This window comes from Alligator sinensis, unplaced genomic scaffold (assembly GCF_000455745.1).
Source record: "Alligator sinensis unplaced genomic scaffold, ASM45574v1 scaffold1626_1, whole genome shotgun sequence".
Classification (NCBI taxonomy): domain Eukaryota; kingdom Metazoa; phylum Chordata; order Crocodylia; family Alligatoridae; genus Alligator; species Alligator sinensis.
In genome coordinates, this window is record NW_005842437.1 from 238,915 (window position 1) to 258,736 (window position 19,822).

At 53.5% G+C, this 19,822-nt stretch overlaps 1 protein-coding gene across 4 annotated transcripts in view; it reads left to right on the top strand.

Annotated features, from left to right (window-relative positions):
• Positions 1 to 19,822, top strand: part of SIK3 (SIK family kinase 3) — a 51,492-nt gene that overhangs the window by 18,545 nt on the left and 13,125 nt on the right. For 3 of the 4 annotated variants that reach the window (XM_006030329.3, XM_025211949.1, XM_025211950.1), the window contains 11 exons: positions 2,722 to 2,846; positions 3,913 to 4,036; positions 8,882 to 9,000; positions 9,202 to 9,312; positions 9,488 to 9,631; positions 10,378 to 10,455; positions 10,563 to 10,672; positions 11,410 to 11,563; positions 12,110 to 12,265; positions 13,508 to 13,578; positions 17,105 to 17,248. In XM_006030329.3, coding sequence (XP_006030391.1) covers positions 2,722 to 2,846; positions 3,913 to 4,036; positions 8,882 to 9,000; positions 9,202 to 9,312; positions 9,488 to 9,631; positions 10,378 to 10,455; positions 10,563 to 10,672; positions 11,410 to 11,563; positions 12,110 to 12,265; positions 13,508 to 13,578; positions 17,105 to 17,248 — 1,336 coding nt within the window. The remainder of the gene's footprint in view (positions 1 to 2,721; positions 2,847 to 3,912; positions 4,037 to 8,881; positions 9,001 to 9,201; positions 9,313 to 9,487; positions 9,632 to 10,377; positions 10,456 to 10,562; positions 10,673 to 11,409; positions 11,564 to 12,109; positions 12,266 to 13,507; positions 13,579 to 17,104; positions 17,249 to 19,822) is intronic. The other variant, XM_025211951.1, reaches the window with a different exon arrangement.

A 19,822-nucleotide genomic window follows, 5' to 3' on the forward strand; every position in this document is an offset into this window, starting at 1 on the left:
CGCAGAGGCCTGACAGTGAAATCGGAGCATGCTCCCTCACTCCCCCAGCTGTCACAAGCAATTTTGTGGCAGGTCACAACTGGATTATCACACAACCAAATCCATTATCCTAGAACCACAACCCGAAGGAGGAAGGCGCAGCATCCATTCCATAGAAAACACCAGTGCTCCCCAAGAGTGATGAAGAGCTCTCCTGAGCACATCCGCTGCCCGTAGAGTGTCTGGCGTTAAAGAAAGCCAAACCGTAGCGGTTTGCTCGGTGTCTGCGAGCAGCTTCCTGGGTAGTTGAGGAGAACTTGTATTTCAGCCTGATTGCAGGCAGTCTGGTATTGAACGGTTTGATATATCTAGAGCCATAGGTTTTACTGCTTGCCTGGTGGTACTAATTCAGATGCTTGTTAGGCATCCCACTCGAAACCCAAGAGAGCATTGCAAGGCTTACAGAGGTGGAAGAGACGTGCGTGGTTGGGCTTTGTTTCCGCGAATCGGTTCTGCTTTGGCTCAGTGTTGCGTTTCCCACATCAGACTAACTGATTTGACTTCTCATGTGGTGGAAAACCCTTTGTGTTGTCAGATGGGAAGTTTGAAATTAGTCTGTGGGTTTTTTTATTTATGGCATGCGTGTTTTCTGTGTGTATACACACCGTTGGAGCCTTTCTTGAGTGTGAAGTATGTTACTGTATGCAGTGTTACGTGACAGGAGCATCTACACGGTGTTGGGCATCATCTGCAAACATAAAGATGGGCATTATCTCCAGGTGGTTTTCAGTCATGTAAAAGGGTGGAAGGAGGATAAAGCAAATGTGTCCTTTCTTTTTGAGCTAAGGCCAGTTTAACCCCAGCTGTCCCTCGCCTTGATAAACCTTCCTCCATTAGTTGGCTTCTGCTTCCATGTAGAAACCATGCATGTCCTAGTTTTGCAGTTTTGTAAGAGGAAGGGGCAAAAGGTTTAATATAATGGATTGAGCTCTTAGTACCTCTGTATTTTAAATATAACCTGCCACCTCCATAAATATCATGGAGCCAAACGTCTTTTCTGTTGTTCGTGAACGCAGCAGTCCAGTGGAGATCAGATCTTGGCCTTGGAAATTGCAAGTTCTGAACCTGACTGTGCTTGAAATGCAAAGCCTGGAGCCCGTTTCATTGGCACTTTGGCCAAGTAAAATGTTATCCCCAGGTGCGCTGCAGTTCTGAACAGTTATTGAGTCAAAGTTAATCTTATTGAACTCTTCATGAGGAGTGTTTCTGTTCAGTTGTACATTAACTCCTGGGCCATGACGTCTTGTCCAGTTAGAACTTGTGAAATGGGTATTGCCTTGCTGCCTTCCCTCTTGCGAGAGCCCTTCGTGGGGATCTGCTTCTCATGCATATGCTGTGAAAACAGCCGTGCTGACGCAGGCCCTAGTCGGCATGCATTAACGTCATTCATCTGACGCTAGCGTGTTTCCACCATAAACATTCAGAAGCAAAGCAATTTATAAATAATCTTTATTGCACAGCCCCTTTGATAGTGTTCTGCTGCTTAAGTGGAGGGGCGGGGGGGCTGTTTAAGGGCCATGGAAACAACTGTGTTTTCTCTTTCCGGGGGGGTGGAGAAATGGCCTTTGACCACATTATGGGAGAAGTGTTTTGCTTAATGCAATTGAAAAACTGTCCTGCATGGACTTTGAATTGTGTATACTCACCACTGTCTCCCAAATGCATTCTCCTCACACACCCCGTGCGTGTGCCCACATGCTTGCTCACTCGCTCTTGCACGTTCACTGTCCACCTTTGGGACCTTGGCTGCACGCCGGTGGCAGGCTAATCAATTTATAATGCCGCCTTTGCCCCAGAGAGCAGATGCCATTGGAATTATTGGACTGCAGCTCGGAGTTGGGTTACGAAGGCCGGTCTCATCACTCCAGTTTCAGGATTCACTATTTGCTGTTGCCCGGATGTCTGAATCAATGTGCAGAGCTGCTCAGCACAGTTTGGGCTGCCGGTTTCTGTCAGTTATTCGCCAAAAGTGAGAATACTTTGACGTGCACGCACAGTCTGTTTTTTCCATCCTTTTTTTTTTCTTTGTCTGCGTCCGGATCTGGGGTCAGTGCTCTGCTGCTCTGGCTCTGGTCACGGTACTGAAACTGACTTCTGGGAAGACGGAGGCCAGAAACTCCTGTAAAAGCTGCATTGGGAGTTTCCTGAATGTAAACTAGAAATCAAGCAGTCCATCTCAGTTGCATTAACCCCGAGTAGTCTAATTGCTGGTATGCAACGACTCTGCAGGAGTCGATACGTGCATCTGATAAATGGCAGAAAACCCCCTACTGTCAAGGCTTTTTGCTTTAAGTCGGAGGAGCTTGTTTGATTCTGAAGTAATCTAAAAGCTCTAGGTTCCTGGGATTTTTAAGGGGATTCAGTAAATAATTTATAGATGTCTTGTGGGGCAGATTATATGCTCATTGGTATTTTCCTTTCCCTCCCATTATAAAGGTCATGAAGCTGCACACCTTCTAGATGGTTTCAGCATTGCTCTGTTACCGTGATCTGCTGCTGTTCTCTTTTTCTCCCCCAGTTTCCTTGCCCTATGTCCGAATGGGCAGTTGGCCATCATGGGTTTGCATGTGATTTTGCTGGCCTCTGCATTTCAACAGTTTACTTAAAACACTGTCTGGTGCCCACAGCGGGGGAATAGGTCACACGCCCCTCGTTTATTCAATTCTCTTGTTGTTCTTTCAGATTTTGGGTTCAGCAACATCTTCACGCCTGGCCAGCTGCTTAAAACCTGGTGTGGGAGTCCTCCTTACGCTGCCCCCGAGCTCTTCGAAGGGAAGGAATATGATGGGCCCAAGGTTGACATTTGGGTATGCAGTGAACATCGCTCTCCTTTGCTCGGACCTCTTATTTCTGATTTCGATGTGGCTTTGCTTCCAAATTATGGAATGCTCTTCCTTGAGAACAGGCTCATTTGTGGAACTGGTATTATCCAAAAACTGTGTGCATGGGTTAATTCAAGCTGCTTTATTGCATGACTTTGTGTTCTAAAGTGCTGCACCTACTACTTCACCTGACACTGCACACACATCACACGTTTTGATTTGGTCTGTTAAGAAAATGAGTCCTGTGGTGCTTTGATTGGCTGACTTCTTCCTGGCATAGGGTCTGACTTAGCATCTTTACATGGAGCAAGTCAAGATTGCATCTCAGAATAGAGCATATCAAGGCGCACAACTGCGGTAGAAAGGCCCTGAAGAAGCAGGTGGACTGCTACCTCCCTTACTTTCTCAAGTGAAATAGCCGGACCCAATCTTCCTTGCATGGAATAGCTGTTTGGTATCAGCTCTGCAAAATGAAGGCTGCATCAGCCTTACGATCTTATCTCAAAGCGTCAAATGTGTTGCCACTGTGGCCTGGATGTGCAACTCCTCCTATTCCTCTGTGCTTCCTGGCAGGACCGTCTCCATGCTTTAAGAATGCAGCCAGGAGTGTGGGCAAGAGGGATAGCATGATCTGCACACTGTGCATTGCATGTGGACTTAAAATTGCCACTGAGCCCAGGCTGCGTTCTTTCCCTGGTGTATCTGTCCATGTCGGTGGGTTTTCGCTGGGCATCATTTTTATCTTAAAGGCTCTTGTTGCAGTGAGGTTGAGCTGCCCAGACAAAGGGTGAGCATTTCAGCACTGTTATGGCCTTCATCTTTGGGGCCCAAATGCAGGCTGAATTTGGGGTTAAAATTGAAAACCAGTGTCTTTGGGCTGCTGTGGCATTGGTTTGAGACTGCTGCGGAAGCTGGACAAGTTCTTTATCCCGGGGCTTGGATCTTTCCCAAGCCTTGGCTTGCTGCTGTTTTTCCCCCCTCCCCTCCCTTCCCCACTGTAGCTGCCCCCCTTCCCTGCGGGGATGCTAACATGTGGTCTTTGTGGATGCAGAGCCTGGGCGTGGTCCTGTACGTGCTGGTCTGCGGTGCCCTGCCCTTCGACGGGAGCACGCTGCAGAATCTGCGGGCGCGGGTGCTCAGCGGGAAGTTCCGCATCCCGTTTTTCATGTCCACAGGTAAGGCCAGCGGTGCGCGCGGAGCTGGCTGGAACATGAGTGCAGGGCTCCCTGCTCTGAGCTCGGTGCCAGCGGGCTTGTGGGTTTGTCTGCCTTCAGAAAAATGACTTTTTCATCCTTCAAGTATAGCTGTAACTGCCGAACTGTAACTTCTGTGCTGATTTTGGCGTTTCTCAGAACTTCTCAATCGGAGTTCTTCAAAATTGCAGCTTCTGCATAGGAAATCTTACATAGCTTGGACTGCTGATAATGATAAACACACCGCAAGGGTATTGTTAGTAGTGCTTGAAAGGCTAAAGGACTGAAAAGAGACACCAGGTGGCAGGAACATGGAAGGTTTTGACATTGAGGCAGGAGACTTTTCAGGCCTTGAAAAAGATGTATAGTGAGGCTGCACTTGTCACTTTTCATTCAGACCCTGCAGGTGTGTGACCCCTCACCGGCACTCCTGGGTGCCAGGAATTCTGCAGAAATATGCGGCTCTGAGAGATTAGCCGATTCCTTCTGAAGTGCGTGAAGTTCTGTCTGGAAAGTGCTGCGTGGGTGTCCGACCCCCGTGTCCAGAGGTCTGGGAGCAGAGTGACAGTTATTGCTTGGCTAAAACCGGTCCTCAGTTTCCACTCCTTGAAGACACTTTGTACTTAAATGTGGTCCAGGTCTAGGGCCAGTCCTGAGCCACAGTGCCTCGAGGGTTGAGTTGCGCATAGTTCCTGCTGGGTAGCAATCTAAGATCTGAACTGGTATCCCTTGCAGGCCTCCACATGGGGAGGTGTGAGGAGCCATGTGGTAGCTTTGCCCCTGGATGTGTAGCAGTAGCAGGAATTTACCTGTCTTTGTATTTAAACAGTCACCAGAAAAATCACTTTGCCTCCCAGTAAGTTAGAGGTGGCTGACGTATTTGAATCCCAGTAGAGCTGTTGGGGCCCTGGCTATCTTGGTAAGCTGATCCTTGCTTTCTTTGCCAAGCTGGCTGAAGCTGCAGTAGTTTGGCAGACTCCATCTACCCTTCCTCCTCCACCTCTGCAGGTGATCACATGCATGCACATACATTTATACCCTTCCTCTGCGAGGGACAGCGGGGGGTGTGGCCGCCTTTTGAGGGCTGCCATCAGCCTAGGATATTTTCATATGTAACTCCCATCTCTCAGTGCTGGCCTGGCCTGCTGCACCTTGCAGGTGGATTCAGTAACAGCATCCAAGCTGCCCACCAGCTTTCCAGAGGCTGCAGTATCCCTGGCACTGGGGCCAGGGAAGAGGAAACAGCTCGGGATGAAAGAGTCAGAGCATAGTTAGACTAATTGAATGTGTATCCGTCCGAGCCGGCACGCTTTGTACCAGAACGCCAGGATCCTGGGTGTGGGGGTGCAACGCTCCTGCTGCTGCATCTCTGAAGCTGCCCTCCTTTGTCATACTGGGTCTGCAAGACAATATCTCAGCGTGTCTCAGTCCTGTAAATGATGCTCGTACCATGCCCAGCTCACTTACGCATGAGCCTGCATTATTAATAAACAGCGCTTCCATAATAAAGCTGTGGTGTTAATTTAGAGTTGAATCCTCCCTCTCAAAGCCATCCTCAGGAGGCCTGTTTGCAGGAGATTACTGCAGTTCTGGCCGCCCTAAATTCTTAACGGTAGTTGCTCTGAGTGTATTTTAAGTATATTGTTTTTAATGCCCGTCATCCTGAGGTCACCCCTGTGCCTCCCCCTGGACCGGCCAGGGCAGAAGGATGCTGCAGTGCCGCTCGGTTTCCACTAGTGCTCGCACCCTGGCAGTCAGCAGTCGGCACTAGCTCGTGGTAGTAACTGCCAGCCTCGAGTTCTCTGGCTTCTATAAGTTCCAGGAGTTGTTTGGGGACACGTTGGGGAATGAAGGAAAAGACGTGCAAGTTAATGGTGCGCTCCTGTCCTTCTCCTACACTCAAGGGCACGGCTTACTGAGTCAGGCTGCTTAGTTCCCAGCCTTCCAGCTGTGGGAGCCTGGGCTCAGCACACGCCAGCCTGTGACCTTCCCTGTGCAGCTTGGCCCTATTGGCCATTGCTACTCAGGTGGAGCTCAGACAGCATTGGCAGCGCTACAGAAGATTAGCCTCATTCTGTCTGTCCTTGGTCCTGTCTAGGATATACCTTTCTCTGATTCGGTTAGATCTGCCTCGCTTTCATAAGCACCAGATTGGCCCCGGGTTTTAAATAGACATTAGCTCTGTGGGCGTGTATGTGCGTGCACTGCTTTTCTGGTATGTTGTATTTTAGGAGTGCTGCTGCTGCATCCTATTTCCATCAGAGCCCCAAACGAGCCAGCAGCTGAGGCTGCTGGAGGCTGGAACTGATGGTCAGATTCTTGCTGTAGCTAGGAAACTCCCGCAGATGCTTCCCTTGGTAACAACATCACTTGAGAGCACCGATTCCTCCTGTAACATAAGACTCATCTCTTTCCGGGCTTGTCTGTGGGAGCGAGATCCTGCGGCACTACACTGCACCTCCCTTTTAGGCAGTGCTGACCAAGAGCAGGAGAGGCAGGACCTGCCCCATGAGGGGCACAGGACCCTGCAGCAGGGAAGGGACCCTTGCAGAATGAGCCCAGACAACCTCCCAGGAGCCTTGTCGCTGCAATGCACAGTACAAGGCCACCACCCTCCGTTGTCTTTGGACATGTCTGAACTGAACCTTTGCGGTACGCTCTGGGTGACGAGGGAGCAGAGCAGTAGCCTTGCACTGGCTGGCTCAAGTTAAAGCCTTAGTGGCATTTCAGTGGTTTGTTGTTTTTTTTTTTCTTTCACAAAAAATTAGTCCCCTTTGCCGGGAGGCTGGAGGGAATTATTGGGCGTTTTATTTCCGCTTCCGTCTGCGCTTTCCCCTGACCAAGGCCCTTTCTGAAGCCATTGCTCCTGAGAGCGGCATGCTGCAGTTGGCAGGGACGGGTGGGGCGCCGCCAGGAGAATGAGACAAGCAGCTGGCAAGCTGTGCGCAGCCGGGCCTGCTGCGAGCGCTCGCGAGCTGCCCAGACTTCCTGCCCTGCCGGCATTCATCTCGCAGGCACCTCAGGAGACCCGGGCATGCAGAGGTGTGCTGCCCTGTCCAGGCCGAGGCTAGAGTAGGCTCTGCTTTCTGGACTCCCAGACCAAGAGGCAAACTATGCTTCAGGCTGCTGTGACTGATCACAACAGGCATGTCAGCCATGTGAAATCCTCCCTCCTCCTTTCTTCTTGGGGGTGGCTGCTGTGCCCCCACACACCCTGGGAGCTGCTGTGTGTTGCCTCAGCTGCTCACTGCCAGACTTCTGCTCGTGGTGCTTGGACTAGGAACTGAGAAACTCCAGTTTTGTCCTCGGACATGCCCTGTCCTTCCAGCACACCTAGACCTGCTCTGAGCTCTGGGGAAGCCTTGACCCTGCCCTGCTAGAACACTTCATGCAGCAGATGACTGACTTCCTTCATGGGCAATGGCACCTGTATCCTTCCTTTCCCGAAGGGACTCTCACTGTGCCCGTGTAGCTGGCATCATTTGGGGAATAGAGCAGTGGTGAAGGCAGTGGCAGCTGCAATGGTTGGTGCATCCACAAGGGAGTTTAACAAGGTACTTGGCTATCGGAGCAGGTGAGATCAGCCAGTTCTGGGGAAGATGCCGTGTTTAAACGTGGTACAGCCTTTGACTAGAGCGTGCATGAAGGGAAACCTGGATGTGGCCCCTCCCCATCTACATAGTAGCGTAACTTGTTCAAACAGGGTTGATTTTATTTTATTTTTTCAGCATCTGTGCTATGAACTTGCATCTTGGGTTGAAACCACAATTGGTTTTCCTGCACGTCTTTAATGGTGGAAAGAGGGAATGCAGCCCTTGTGAAAATGCCTGACTTGTTATCTGCAAGCGAGGCCCTTGACTGTGCTCCGAAGGCATTGTAGCTCGCGTTCTACATCCTGCTTGATGTGAACATGAGACGTGCTTTTCTCTGGTTCCAAATTGGACTTGTCCTCTGTCTGTTTGCTGGGCATTCAGGTCAAGTGTGGCGGCTGTGCCTGTTGTAAAGAAGCTGCCCGGGAAATGTGCACTCCTGCAGTGCACCTGCTTTGGTTGACCCTGCACTGGCAGCCTGATGGATGGCTATTGTGGTTTACCCTTCAGCCTGCCTTTGCCTGCCCGAGCACAAGCAGGCAAGCAGGGGTCGAGGCGCTGCTTAGGGATTGGAGCGAGCAGCACGCTGAGGCATCTGCATTACACTCCTTGAATGAGAGGAGCTTCTTGTTCCTATTCCATGTTAGAGGACCATGCTCGCCTTGGGGCCTGGCTGGTTTGTAGGGGACCGAATGGCAGGACAAGGGTGTCCTAGTGCAGGTACTTTTGAAGCAAGCTTTTGCAAAATGTAAAGCCCCTGGCAATGTTAGCATAGGCTTTTAAAGCCAGTTATTGCTCGCCTCGTGTCATGTAATCAGCAAGGTAAATGCATCATAGTGCTTTCTGTAAGGGGGGTGGAGAGAAGCGGAGCCATTGTTCCTGGGCCTTTGACAGTCTCCTCCTGGTAACTAAGCCGTCTGGGGCCTAGAACACCGTGCTGCTGTGGAATCCCTTGACTTTGGGCAGGGGATCCTGTTTGTTTGTTCTCGGCAGAGCCGCGTGCATTGTCCATGATAGATCTTGGAGCGTGGCCTCAAGTGTCCGGAGTTTGCTTGTGTCGCAGACTGGGGCGGGCATGATACTAGGTATGGGTGTGTTGTTGTGAAGGACTCTAGGTAGTGTAGTGTCGTGGGGCTGTGGAAGAAGATGCCTTTCCCAGCACAGTGCCAAGCCACCCCCCTCGGGAGATGTTACCCGTCGCTCCTGGGTCAGTTGGTCTCTTGATGTTCTCTCGTAGAATGCGAGCACTTGATTCGCCACATGCTGGTCTTGGACCCAAGTAAGCGACTCTCGATGGAACAGATTTGCAAACACAAGTGGATGAAGCTTGGGGAATTGGATGCAGAGTTTGACAGGGTGAGCAAGACCCAGGCACTCGTGTCGGGAGTGGGGCTCTGCCTGCTTTGTGGGGGAGGGCTGGAGTGAAGCCTTATGGCTGCTGCTTCACCTGGACAGCCTGCTGGCACGTGGGTCCTGGGCCTGACGTCAAGTGTGGAGAGCAGTGGGCGCTGGCCATCCCACGGTGCTGTGTGCTGAAGGGTATCTGTGGTCTTGCAGTTAATAGCAGAGTGTCAGCACCTGAAGGCCGAGAGACAGATGGAGCCGCTGAACGAAGACGTACTGTTGGCAATGGCAGACATGGGGCTGGATAAAGAACGCACAATACAGGTACCTCCCAGCTTGCATTGCCCAGATTGCCTTGCTGCCTCTAACTGTTGGAAAATGTTGGTGTTTGTGGCCAGTCAAACCTGGTAGCTGACCGGGCAAAACTGGGGGGCCTAACTTTTTTACTACTGGAAGGAAAAGAATTAACCTGTCCTGTCCTTTTTCCTTTCCCTTCCAGTCACTAAGAGCTGATGCCTATGATCACTACAGTGCAATCTACAGCCTGCTCTGCGACCGACTGAAGAGACACAAGAACCTGCGTATCGCCGCCCCTCCCAGCATGCCACGGACCTTGGCATTCCCCACACCAGCAAACATCCAGGTGGGTGCTACATGTCCAGTGCCTTTCTGTCCCTGTAGCATTGGGCATCGCTTGTTCCCCAGCCTGGTAGAGCATGACTCCCCCTCCTTGTAAAGCTAAAGCAGGTTGTTTTGCTGAAGAGTTGGTGTTTTGTGGGTGTCAAGAGAACCAGGCCCCTGGGGTTTGCAATTATCTGGTCACTATAACGAGATGTCTTCTGGTACCTCTTGTGCCATGTATGGCCCAAGCTGTTCATCCTCATTAGCATGCAGTGTTGGTGCCAGAACTGGAGGAGGAGGGCAGGTACTTGGCTGGGAAGCAGAGTGCCATCCAGCTGGGACTGCTGTGGGGAGGTATCAGAGGGTGGTACAGGCTGCTGTGTGGCAGCACAGGAGTTGCTGACCCTGGATGAGAAGCATCCAGGTCCAGCAAACACTACAGAATCCTAATCCCGGTTTGCTTTCTGTTAAAAATGCTTGAGGTCCTGCTGTCTGACATCTTGGGAATACCTAGGTGTCTAGTGGCCAGGACCTGCACTTGCTGGTGGGGGCAGGGAGGAGGGCGTGGGAGTGCTGGGATCTCTGCCAGAAGTGGTTGCGAGGGGGTGGGAAGATGGCATCCTCACGCATCCCCAGGAGTGCCCTAGTGAGTGGGTGGTCAGTGACTTGAGGCTAAACAAGAGGTGCAGCCCAAAGACTTTTTATAGTGTTAGAAATGAAAGAAACCCAAGCCTGGTGCTCCTGACTTCCCTTCCTTCTGCTTTGCAGGCAGAGCAGGCAGGCAACCCAGTGAGCATCAACGTCCCACAAGTCCAGCTTATCAACCCTGAGAACCAGATCGTAGAGGCAAGTGACTTTCCACATGTGAGTTGTGCCAGCCCCCTCTCAGTGCTCTGAGATGTGGGGGATTCCTGTTCTCCCTTTCAAAACCTCTCCTACTTCTCCCCTGCCAGACTGACGGAACAATGAACTTGGACAGCGATGAAGGGGAGGAGCCGTCCCCAGAAGCCCTGGTCCGCTATCTGTCCATGAGAAGGCACACGGTCGGAGTGGCTGACCCGCGGTTAGTGTGGAGCAGAAAGGGCGGGGGCTACTTGTTTCCATCCCTCTGTCACCCGGATATTCTTTGTGCATCTCCAGGCAGTGCTGGGTTTTGATTTAGGCATTGGCTTGGGTCTCATCAGAGGTTCTCTATTGTCTAAGTAGTCTGCTATATCGATAGGTGATGGGTTCACATCTAGTGGGGAGGGAGAAAAAAGCCCAGTCCCCTTGATTCCCGCAGTGTCTGGCAGCTGCATCTCTGTCTTCCTGCACCACGCACTCCATCAGCTGGGACGGTCGGGCAGTACTCCTGGAACTGCAGCCTTGGCAGAACTGGGGCAATTTTTTTTCACTTACAAATGCTGTTCATGTCTGTGCCCGGCTCGTGGGGCCTCTCTGCTCAGGACCAGGGGATCAATTTCTGTTTCTGGCTGGCTTTGTTCAGCGGAAGCAGTGTTGGCCACGATTACTGACCTCCTTTGCCTGCGAGCCAGCTCGTAATGCATTGCTGTCTGGAGCCTGGGCTCTGTGGTGCCAGGCACCATTGTGCATGGCGTGAATGATTGGCTCTGGCAAATCCCAGTTCTGAACCCAAGGGAAATGGGAACTGGGAAATGGAAAAGTTCCTCCTTTTAGTATCTGGGGCATTCTCCAGGGTGGTAGAAACCCGTGCCAAGAGGTGGGATTGAGCATAGCCAGAGTGCAGGTACTTGGGTTTGGGCACACTCTTAAGTTGCATCTCTGGATGTGTTTGCACAGCACGGAAGTCATGGAAGATCTGCAGAAGCTCCTGCCGGGCTTCCCACGCATCACCCCCCAGGCTCCGTTCCTGCAGGTGACTCCGAACATGAACTTCATGCACAACATACTGCCTATGCAGAGCCTGCAGCCCACAGGCCAGCTGGAGTACAAGGTACTCACCAACTGTCTGTTCCCAGACGCAGCTAGCAGCTCACAGTGGTCTTGATCACAGGGGCTTGATCTTGTACTCTAAAGGTTTCACGGCCTGGCCTCCTGCTCTGTTCCTGAGGCTTGGTGCTGTTGGGTGTGTCACTTCGTCCCCTGTGGCAAAATCAAAGCCAGATGGAGCGAGGGGGGAAGATTGCAGTGCCTGCCCTTGTGTGACCGGGGGAGCTGGGAGGTAGTCGGGGATTTCACTTACAGACTAGCTAGGGGGCCCTTAGTTTCCTAGCTTTGCAGCCTGCCTGGTAGCAGAAACACAGGGCTGGACCCTCCTTCTAGCTGTCTCTGACATCCTTTGGGTTTGGGCAGCTCATTGCTCCGTCTGTGCCCTGCTTTTCCCACCTGGAAAACACCTGTGCTAATTCCTCGCCTCCCTGAGGACAGCGTGGCTCCGTTGCCTTGGCGTTAGTCCCTTGAGGTCCCTGGGGGGAGAGGGCCTGAATTGCTGGAGGAAGCCATGGTATTGGGGGGTAACTGGGGCCTGTGTTTCTCTCAGGAGCAGTCCTTGCTGCAACCCCCCACGCTGCAGCTGCTTAACGGGATGGGCCCTCTGGGCCGACGGGCATCCGACGGAGGAGCCAACATCCAGCTGCACGCCCAGCAACTGCTGAAGCGTCCCCGCGGCCCGTCCCCGCTCGTCACTATGACGCCAGTGAGTAGCGAAAGCAGAATGGATCTGTGTTTATAAATAGATGCTCTCGCGGGCAGGGTTGGCAGTGAAATCCAGGACGGGGGAAGGGTTTTGTGGGAGCTGGAGGGGCAGGCGCCTCCTGAAATTGCGGCCCCAAGCCTGGCAGGGATGCACCCCCAGCCTCTTGGCTCAGCTGCCCTCCAGAGGGACTGCTGTGCTGCAGCCTCTGGGCGCGCTGATGTCACCTTTCCGGAGCCACCTCCTGGCCTTGGCCCCGGCCCCTCTCTGCTCTCAGAGGCAGAGAGGAGGGGGCTTCCCTTGCCAGTAGCAGCAAGCACCTGCTGTGGCCATGCATGACAGAGGGGGGTTGGTCGCCTCCCTCTCCTGTGCAGAGCTCAGATTTGCATTGCTCCTTCCATTCGTGTGCGACTCCACAGGCCCCTCGCCTGGCCAGTCAGCCCTTCGCTGCGGCTGTGTGTAGTCTGGTTTGCTGATGCCATGGAGCCCTGCCCTGGAGTGGCACGCCTGGCTCTGGCATCTGCTGGGGCCGTGCTAACCATTCAGCGGCACGGAAATAACCCTCAAGCCAGCCCTGCCCTCGATCCCATCTCCCTCTCATTGCGGGCATCGCTGTTCAGGGGCTGGCTGCAGGCTTCTGGGAAGGTGCTTTGCTCTTCTCTTCCTGTACGTTGAGTCCCTTACAGTGCCTGCCTGTTGTCTGGGCTCTTGCTGGCCTTGTCAGCATCCCTTGGTTCCCTTAATCACCTGCAGGATTTTCCTAGCTCAACAGGCCAGGGCAGACTTCCTGTTGCTGGCACAGGTGTGAAGACTGGAACAAACAGGGTTACTGGGTGGCTGCCAAAACATCTTTATCTTATGAGTTCTCGGTCCTAATTAAAAGAGTTCTCTCCAGCATGCTCGGGGGAACTGGGATGTATGTAAGCGTCATGCTAAGGCAGCTTTTACTGCTCTTGTGCTTTTCTCAAATAGAGAAGTTCAGCTCAACCTCTCCTGGGCTTTGAGGTGTTAACAAGGGGATGTTACTCCCTTGACCTACCCATATTAACTTCTTGCTTATGCCAAAGGGAGGAGCAGTTCTTTGAACCTTTTAAGGCTGAGAGGGTCAGGGGTGTGTTTGGGAGTCTTGGGGGCTAGTCTTTGTCCTGGGGAAAGCATATCCAGAAAGTCTGGTTCCTGCTGCCCAGGACAGCAGCGAATGAGCTGCCTCTGGAACCAATGCCTGCTCCTGTCCTCTCTTCTCAGGCGGTACCAGCAGTTACCCCAGTGGATGAGGAGAGCTCTGATGGGGAGCCTGATCAGGAAGCTGTGCAGAGGTAACGTCCCAGCTGTTAACGTTTGCCCTGTGCTCGCCCTGTGGTGTCCTGCAGCTGTGCTAAAAGCCGTCTTGTTGCGGGCAGCAGGTGTGGAGCGTGGTGGTGGCCTGACCTTTCCTTCTGCTCTGTGGGTCCTTGTTTACATAAGGCAGTCACTCCTTCTGTCGCTCCCAGGTGCCTACAAAGCTGGCCCCAACTGGCACCGGGACCTCTGCAGGCTGTGAGCAGCAGGCTTTGGAAGACTCCACACAGGGCACGTCTTTGCTTCGGGTGTACCAGCATGCAAGCCAAACTAACCTGCCTAGGTAGTGCTTCGTGCCTCACCCTCGTGCTTCCCTGCTGACCATGGGGTAGGAAGAGCTCATCTGTGGCCTGGGTGTAAATGCAGCTTTTGGACCAAGACGTGCAGTAAACATCCAACTCTGATGCCTTAAATGAAGTGAGCTTACTAAACGTGTGCGTGTCGGTAGGCAAGGGGACTTCTGTGGTGCTGGGTCCTGAAAGTAGTCTGCTCTGATAGGAGAGGGCACGGGACAGTTATCCCCAGGCAGAGTACACATGGGGGTTCTCTTTCCTCTCTCCCGAGCCCTGGAAATACTAACGCTGTCCTTGCTAACATTTCCTTAGTAGCTTGGCGTAGTTACTTCTCTGCTAACCAGCTGGTGCACCACACACAGCAGGCACAGTTACAAGATGGTCCAGATCAGACGTAGCACGTTTCTCCGGGTTCTTTGCCTAGAACAGGCACTTTCTCTGGTGTCGTGATGTCATCCTTCCCAGGAGGATGCAGATGGCTTCTGGGGGCTGGCAGGCAGCGTGCTGTTAGTTTTTTCCCCATCCCCTTTGTTCTCAGTGCCATGAAACGAGGGGTTGGTCTGAGCTGAGAGGAGCCAAGCACTGTGCACGTTACAGGACCCCCTGTCCCCAGTGTCAGGGAGGTTCTGTGAGCCATCGGCAACACGCACCCTGTATCACGTTCAGCCAGAGGGTGGCTGGAGGAGTGCTGTGGGGCCAGCCCTGGACATGCTTATGGGTGTCACAGGTGAGGCCCATGGTCTTCAGGTCCTGTGCAGATTGCTCTCTTGAACTGGCATTTGAATGCTCTGCATCAGCCCCTGCTCTCTCCAGGCGCAGCACTGCTCTGCTCCTTGGGCTACTCTGCGGACCAGAGGGACGTACCTGGAGTCGTTCCAATTAGGCGCAGTCTTCTGGCTCTTGCAAGTTGCAGCATGTCCCAGGCCCAGCCAGAGTCCGAGCATTCGTGTTCTAGTCTCAGCTGACATGGGCAGCTCAAGAGCTTGAGTCTCTTTGGAAGTCTGTCGGACTTGGGTGTCAGAGGGCCTAAGTCTCTGGAAAATGGGACGTGACCCCTGAGTCGCTGAGGTCATGTCTGTACCATAGGAGTGTGGGGTCCCCGTGTATGAGCCTGCCCTGCCCACTGGCCCCTGCTCACACACCAGACCTGGAAACACTGTGAAGCCACTCTAGGGTGCTCCCCAGTGGCAGCTCTCAAGTATGCCAGAGACCCAGGTGCAGCTGGACACCCTGGAGTACATCCTTCAGCATGTTCCCAGGTAGTCTGGAGTGTGTGAGCAGGAGCAGATGGCTGCATTCATCCTAGGACCTGCCGCTGCTGCTGTGGGGTAGATGTACCCATGGCTGCTTTGGGAAACATCAGATCCTTCCCATGTCCATTGCACCCTGTGGGCCGTGACCACTGGCTGACCTGGCCTGAGCAGTGCCAATGGACACGTATTAACTCTCCCTCACCCCAACCCCCTCTCAGGCTGCGACATGCCACCAGTCACCAAAGTTAAAGAGCAAATACTATTAACGCCAGCGGCAGATGCAAATATTTATCTTTTCAGATCACTGGTTTGAATGTCCTCTGTGCAGCCACTGCACAGAGCAGCTTCTGCGCCTGTTTGTTTTAGGCTGCCTGACCTTGAAATAGTGCACATTCCTCACCCTGCTCCCAGGGCAAGGAGCAATCGCATCTGCTCCAAGCTTGGAAAACTCCCGGCTGCCCAAAACACTGGTGCTGTTCACCTCTGGATTGTTCCCTGGAGGCTTGAAATGAAATGATCTGAGCAAACCGCAACTCTAAAGCGCTTTGGGAAACTTTCCCTGGCTCCATCCGATGGTTCTCAAACAGCTAATGGCATGAGCCTTGGCCAGTTACCACGCTGCCAAGCACTCCCCATTCTCTTAACTTGCTGCTGCTTGTTTAAATGGCTAAGTAGCTTGCAGGGAACAAGGCTGTTTCTGAAGCAGCCAGCAGCGTTGCTAACTGCTGCGCTTCCCCCTACCGGACATGTTCTAGCTGCAGTTAGAGATCGTAAAAGCGAGTGTCTGAATCCCCTGTTGGTTCTTGTGGCTTTGCCTGCTTCAGTTGGCTTGCTAGGAAGAGACTCCTTACTGCAGCGAACTCCAGCAACGATGGCAGCACAGCTGCACCAGAGTTGGCTGTGGTGGGTGGCGGGGCATGCTCCAGGTACAAGCCTTTATTGTAGCCTGTTCCTGGATTTTACTCAGAGTTGTCACCACTGCTAGCCCTGCGGCTTGGCAGAGAGTGCAGGAAGTTCTGGGGCAGAGACGTTCTCTGCCATCTCCTGGGGCCAGGCTGAATCTGGCCCTTCCAGCCTTGGCATCCTTGGTGCCAGCCCAGCTCCAGAATCTGGGCTTCTTGCTCCTCACTGCCCTTCTTGATGCCCTGGGTACTTGAGAGCTTCCCTTGTGGAAACGATGGAGTCTAGGAGTCCTCCACCTGGAGGGGGTATCATCCTGGTGCCAGGACTGCTGCTCCAGGGAGCGGACTGTGGCAGGCTTTGCTTCTCAGTCTGCCCTGTGTCTTTTGCTGTAGCTGTCTGAGCAGCTGCTGCGCCTGGCATGCCAGGCTGTGCTGCACCTGCTGGCGTGGGGCTAGATGGCGCCCTTAACACGCCACCAGCCGTGTGTGTTGCTCTTTGCTTGAACCATGGACTCAGCCTGTTGCAGGGGCTAAGGCCTGCAGGCAAGCTTGAGCAGCACCTCTGCTCCATGTCGAGCTCTCTGGCTCAGCCCTGCTAGCGTCACTCCTGAGCACTCCCACTGGTTTCTTCCCATACACAGGGAGCGAGACTGGCAGGATGCAGCCCAGGCTGGTACTGCTGCACATCCCTAAGGAGAGGGGGAGCAGAACAGCTTCAGGGGAACCAGATAGAGGGCAGCTTGGATCACTGCCAAGCAAAATCTCACAGTGCCTGGTTGTCCCCCATAAGGAGGAGGAGGGCTTTCCTGCAGTGGTGAATGGTCGGTAGCAGCTGAGTCCGTTGTCCGCTAAGCACTTCATGTCTTCTTCGTTCAGTAGACGATAGCAGTTCGGTTTTGCTTTTCCACAGGTGTCCTACAACTCACAGCAGGCTCTGAGCACTGCAGCCAGCCTTCTTCCTTAATCCTTGCTCTGGCTTCCCTGCTAATGCTCCCCTTTTCTGGAGTGTTCCACTCAGGCTCTTCCACTTATGAAATGTGCTCCTGCTTGTTGCAGATACTTGGCAAATAGGTCAAAAAGACACACTCTGGCACTGACCAACCCTACAGCTGAAATCCCTCCAGAGTTGCAGAGACAGCTAGGACAGCAGTCTTTCCGATCCCGGGTTTGGGCTCCACATCTGGTACCCGATCAGCACCGGTGAGTAGTGGCACCGGCCGTCCGGGCAGCTTTTTGCCAGGAAACCCTCTCCAACGTCATCCAACATGGAGGGCAGAGAATGCCCAGCTTGGCAGGGACGGGGTTGAAAGGAAAAAGGAGCAGACCTGCAGAGCAGACACCGTTTGGCCTTGTGGGACAGGCCCCTTGCCTGCTCAGGGCACATTGCGGGGGCTCTGCCCACTCGTGGGTGGGGGCCAGCTGGCTCTTCCCCTCCAGCCCCACTTCTGTGGCTGGAGATGACTTGCCAGGATGGCTGCCGTTGCCCAGGGGTGGGGAGCGAAGCCGTGTAGTTCAGGGGAGGTCTTGTTAATGGACTAGCAGGCTCAGCCCTATAGCGAGCAGCAGATCTGCTGCAGAACGTTCTGTCGTCACAGGCAGCCCGGAGGCTGCGCCAGGAGCAACCGACACAGGTTTAAAGGCCTCGCTGCACCAGAGTTGTGTGTTTTGACTGCAGAGTCTCCTCACAAAGCTACCCAAGTCACTTGGGTCGTGATCGGATCCCCTTCTGGGGACGAGGGTGGGGAGGAAAAACAACTGCTGAGACTTGGGGGACTTGCTGCAAGCTGCCGCTGTGGGGTGGGGGGCCCTCCCAGTGGAGAGCACCACTCGTTCCACAGCCGCCTTCAACATGACAGCACCTTGGAGACACGACTGCCACAGAGAGCTTGAACGCTGCCCCTGGTGGTGCTGTGAGCGCGAGGAGGGCTACACGGGGTCCAAGGGCAATGCTTGCTTCACTTTGGTCTCGGGGCTCAGAATAGCAGCTGCCCAGCAGGCTGGGATTTTGCTCCTCTAAATCCCCAGGCCAGCTCATGCTGGCAAGCTTGACAAAGCGCTTTGTATTGTAGCCAGATACCTGCTGAGCTGAGCACTGATGTAATCAGCAGAGACAGGTGAACTCTGAGCTGACTGCAACTGCCTCCCTGCCACGCTGGAACTTGAGAAGAGCAGAGATAAGCGCTCACGTACCCTGAAATAACCACCAGGTAGAGGCGCTGGAGGGAGAGAGGCAGGGAGACGGAGTGGGGCCTCTTGGACCCCTGAAGAGCCTTATGGAAGAGAAGAATATCACTTGCAAAGTCAATAAGTAGCAGCTCTGCATGCCCCGTGTTTAGGGTCCCTTCAGACTGCAGGTTTAAACCAAGCCATGCTCTAATGCTGGCAGTTGGCATTTATAAGCCTCTCCTAAAGCAAGCTTCTTCCTGAAGTGGAGCTCTCAACCCCCTTCTGTGTGCACCCTTGTGGTGGCTCCTTCCAGATGCACAGAGTTGAGCACTGCACGTCACCCAGGAGGCTTGTACATGTGTGCAGCTTTCGGGCCTGCTGGAGATGGTAGGAGAAGCAGACGCAGTACCTTGGAGCCTATATCCCACGCACCTCGCCACAGGCAGTGGAAGACTGTCTTGGAAGGGGGCGTAAGCAGACCTTGATTTGGCATAACATGCAGTGAGCTGTAAGGCCTTGGTTTCTGGGCAGCTGCCAGGTCTCACTCTGGAGCTCAGTGTATTTTGAGCCCTTGTTATGTACAAGCAGCTTGAATCAGGACACATTAATGCCTGGAAGCCATGCCAGGGGGCAAAGGGCAGTACTGCTGTGCATTGCCCAGGCATGTTTGGGCACCACCAGCCTCGCATCCCTCATTAGCTCTCTACCCACTGCTGAGCCAGGTGGAAGGGCAGGTGGGGCTGGCTGGCCAACAGGTACAGCAGTGCAAAAAGCAGCAAAACAGCCAGCCAGTGCAGCCTTAGCAGGACCACGGCTAGCATGGTACTTGGCAAAACCTGCTGGGCCGGGCCAGTGATGGTAATGGGAACCGATATGCCAGAACCACTGGGGTGCAAGCGTCTTGCTTCCAGGCAGGAAGGACACCTTCCCTGGCTCAGAGCCCGTCCTACTTTCAGAAGAAGCTCTGACTCAGAGTTCATGTGCACCCAAAGCCCTGTTTGGTTTCCTGAGCTTCGGCTGCGAGTGGTGTTGGGGCCGTGTAGACTATCTGTGGCTCATAAGCAGGTGTGCCACAGAAATCCTGCAAAGAATCCCACCAGGTTCCTCTGCGGGCCAAACCCGTTGTTGCAGCCATACTGTTGTCTCTCTGCGTTCCTAACTTATCTTTGCAGGGAGCAGAGTCTGCCTGGGCAGACGCGCTAGCGTGGTGCTCTTTAGGGCAAGGTCTGGGGCGCAGTCTGTGTGAAGACAGCAGGGGTACCCATTCCTTTTAGCTGTACTCGTGGTGCAGAAGGAGGCAGGTGTGTGGCTTTGGTGTCCAGGAGCCCAATTTGAAAGGGAAATTAGTTCCTGGAAAATTTCTTCTCTGAGCCCAGTTCTGAAAATAAACCCTGTTGCCGGAAGAGGCATTTCACAAGTGCTCAGCCATGTTTATCCTCCTAGGAAGCTCAGCCCAGGGATCAGCGGTTGATTTTTCTCAGCATCCTACCCATCAATTCCATGTTATCACACACCCAGGCTCTGTTTGGCTCTGGTCAGAGAGGGCCTGGGAAGGACAGAGGTCCCTTCCCCCTCCCACCCCACCCCAGTGCAAACGCATCACATTCC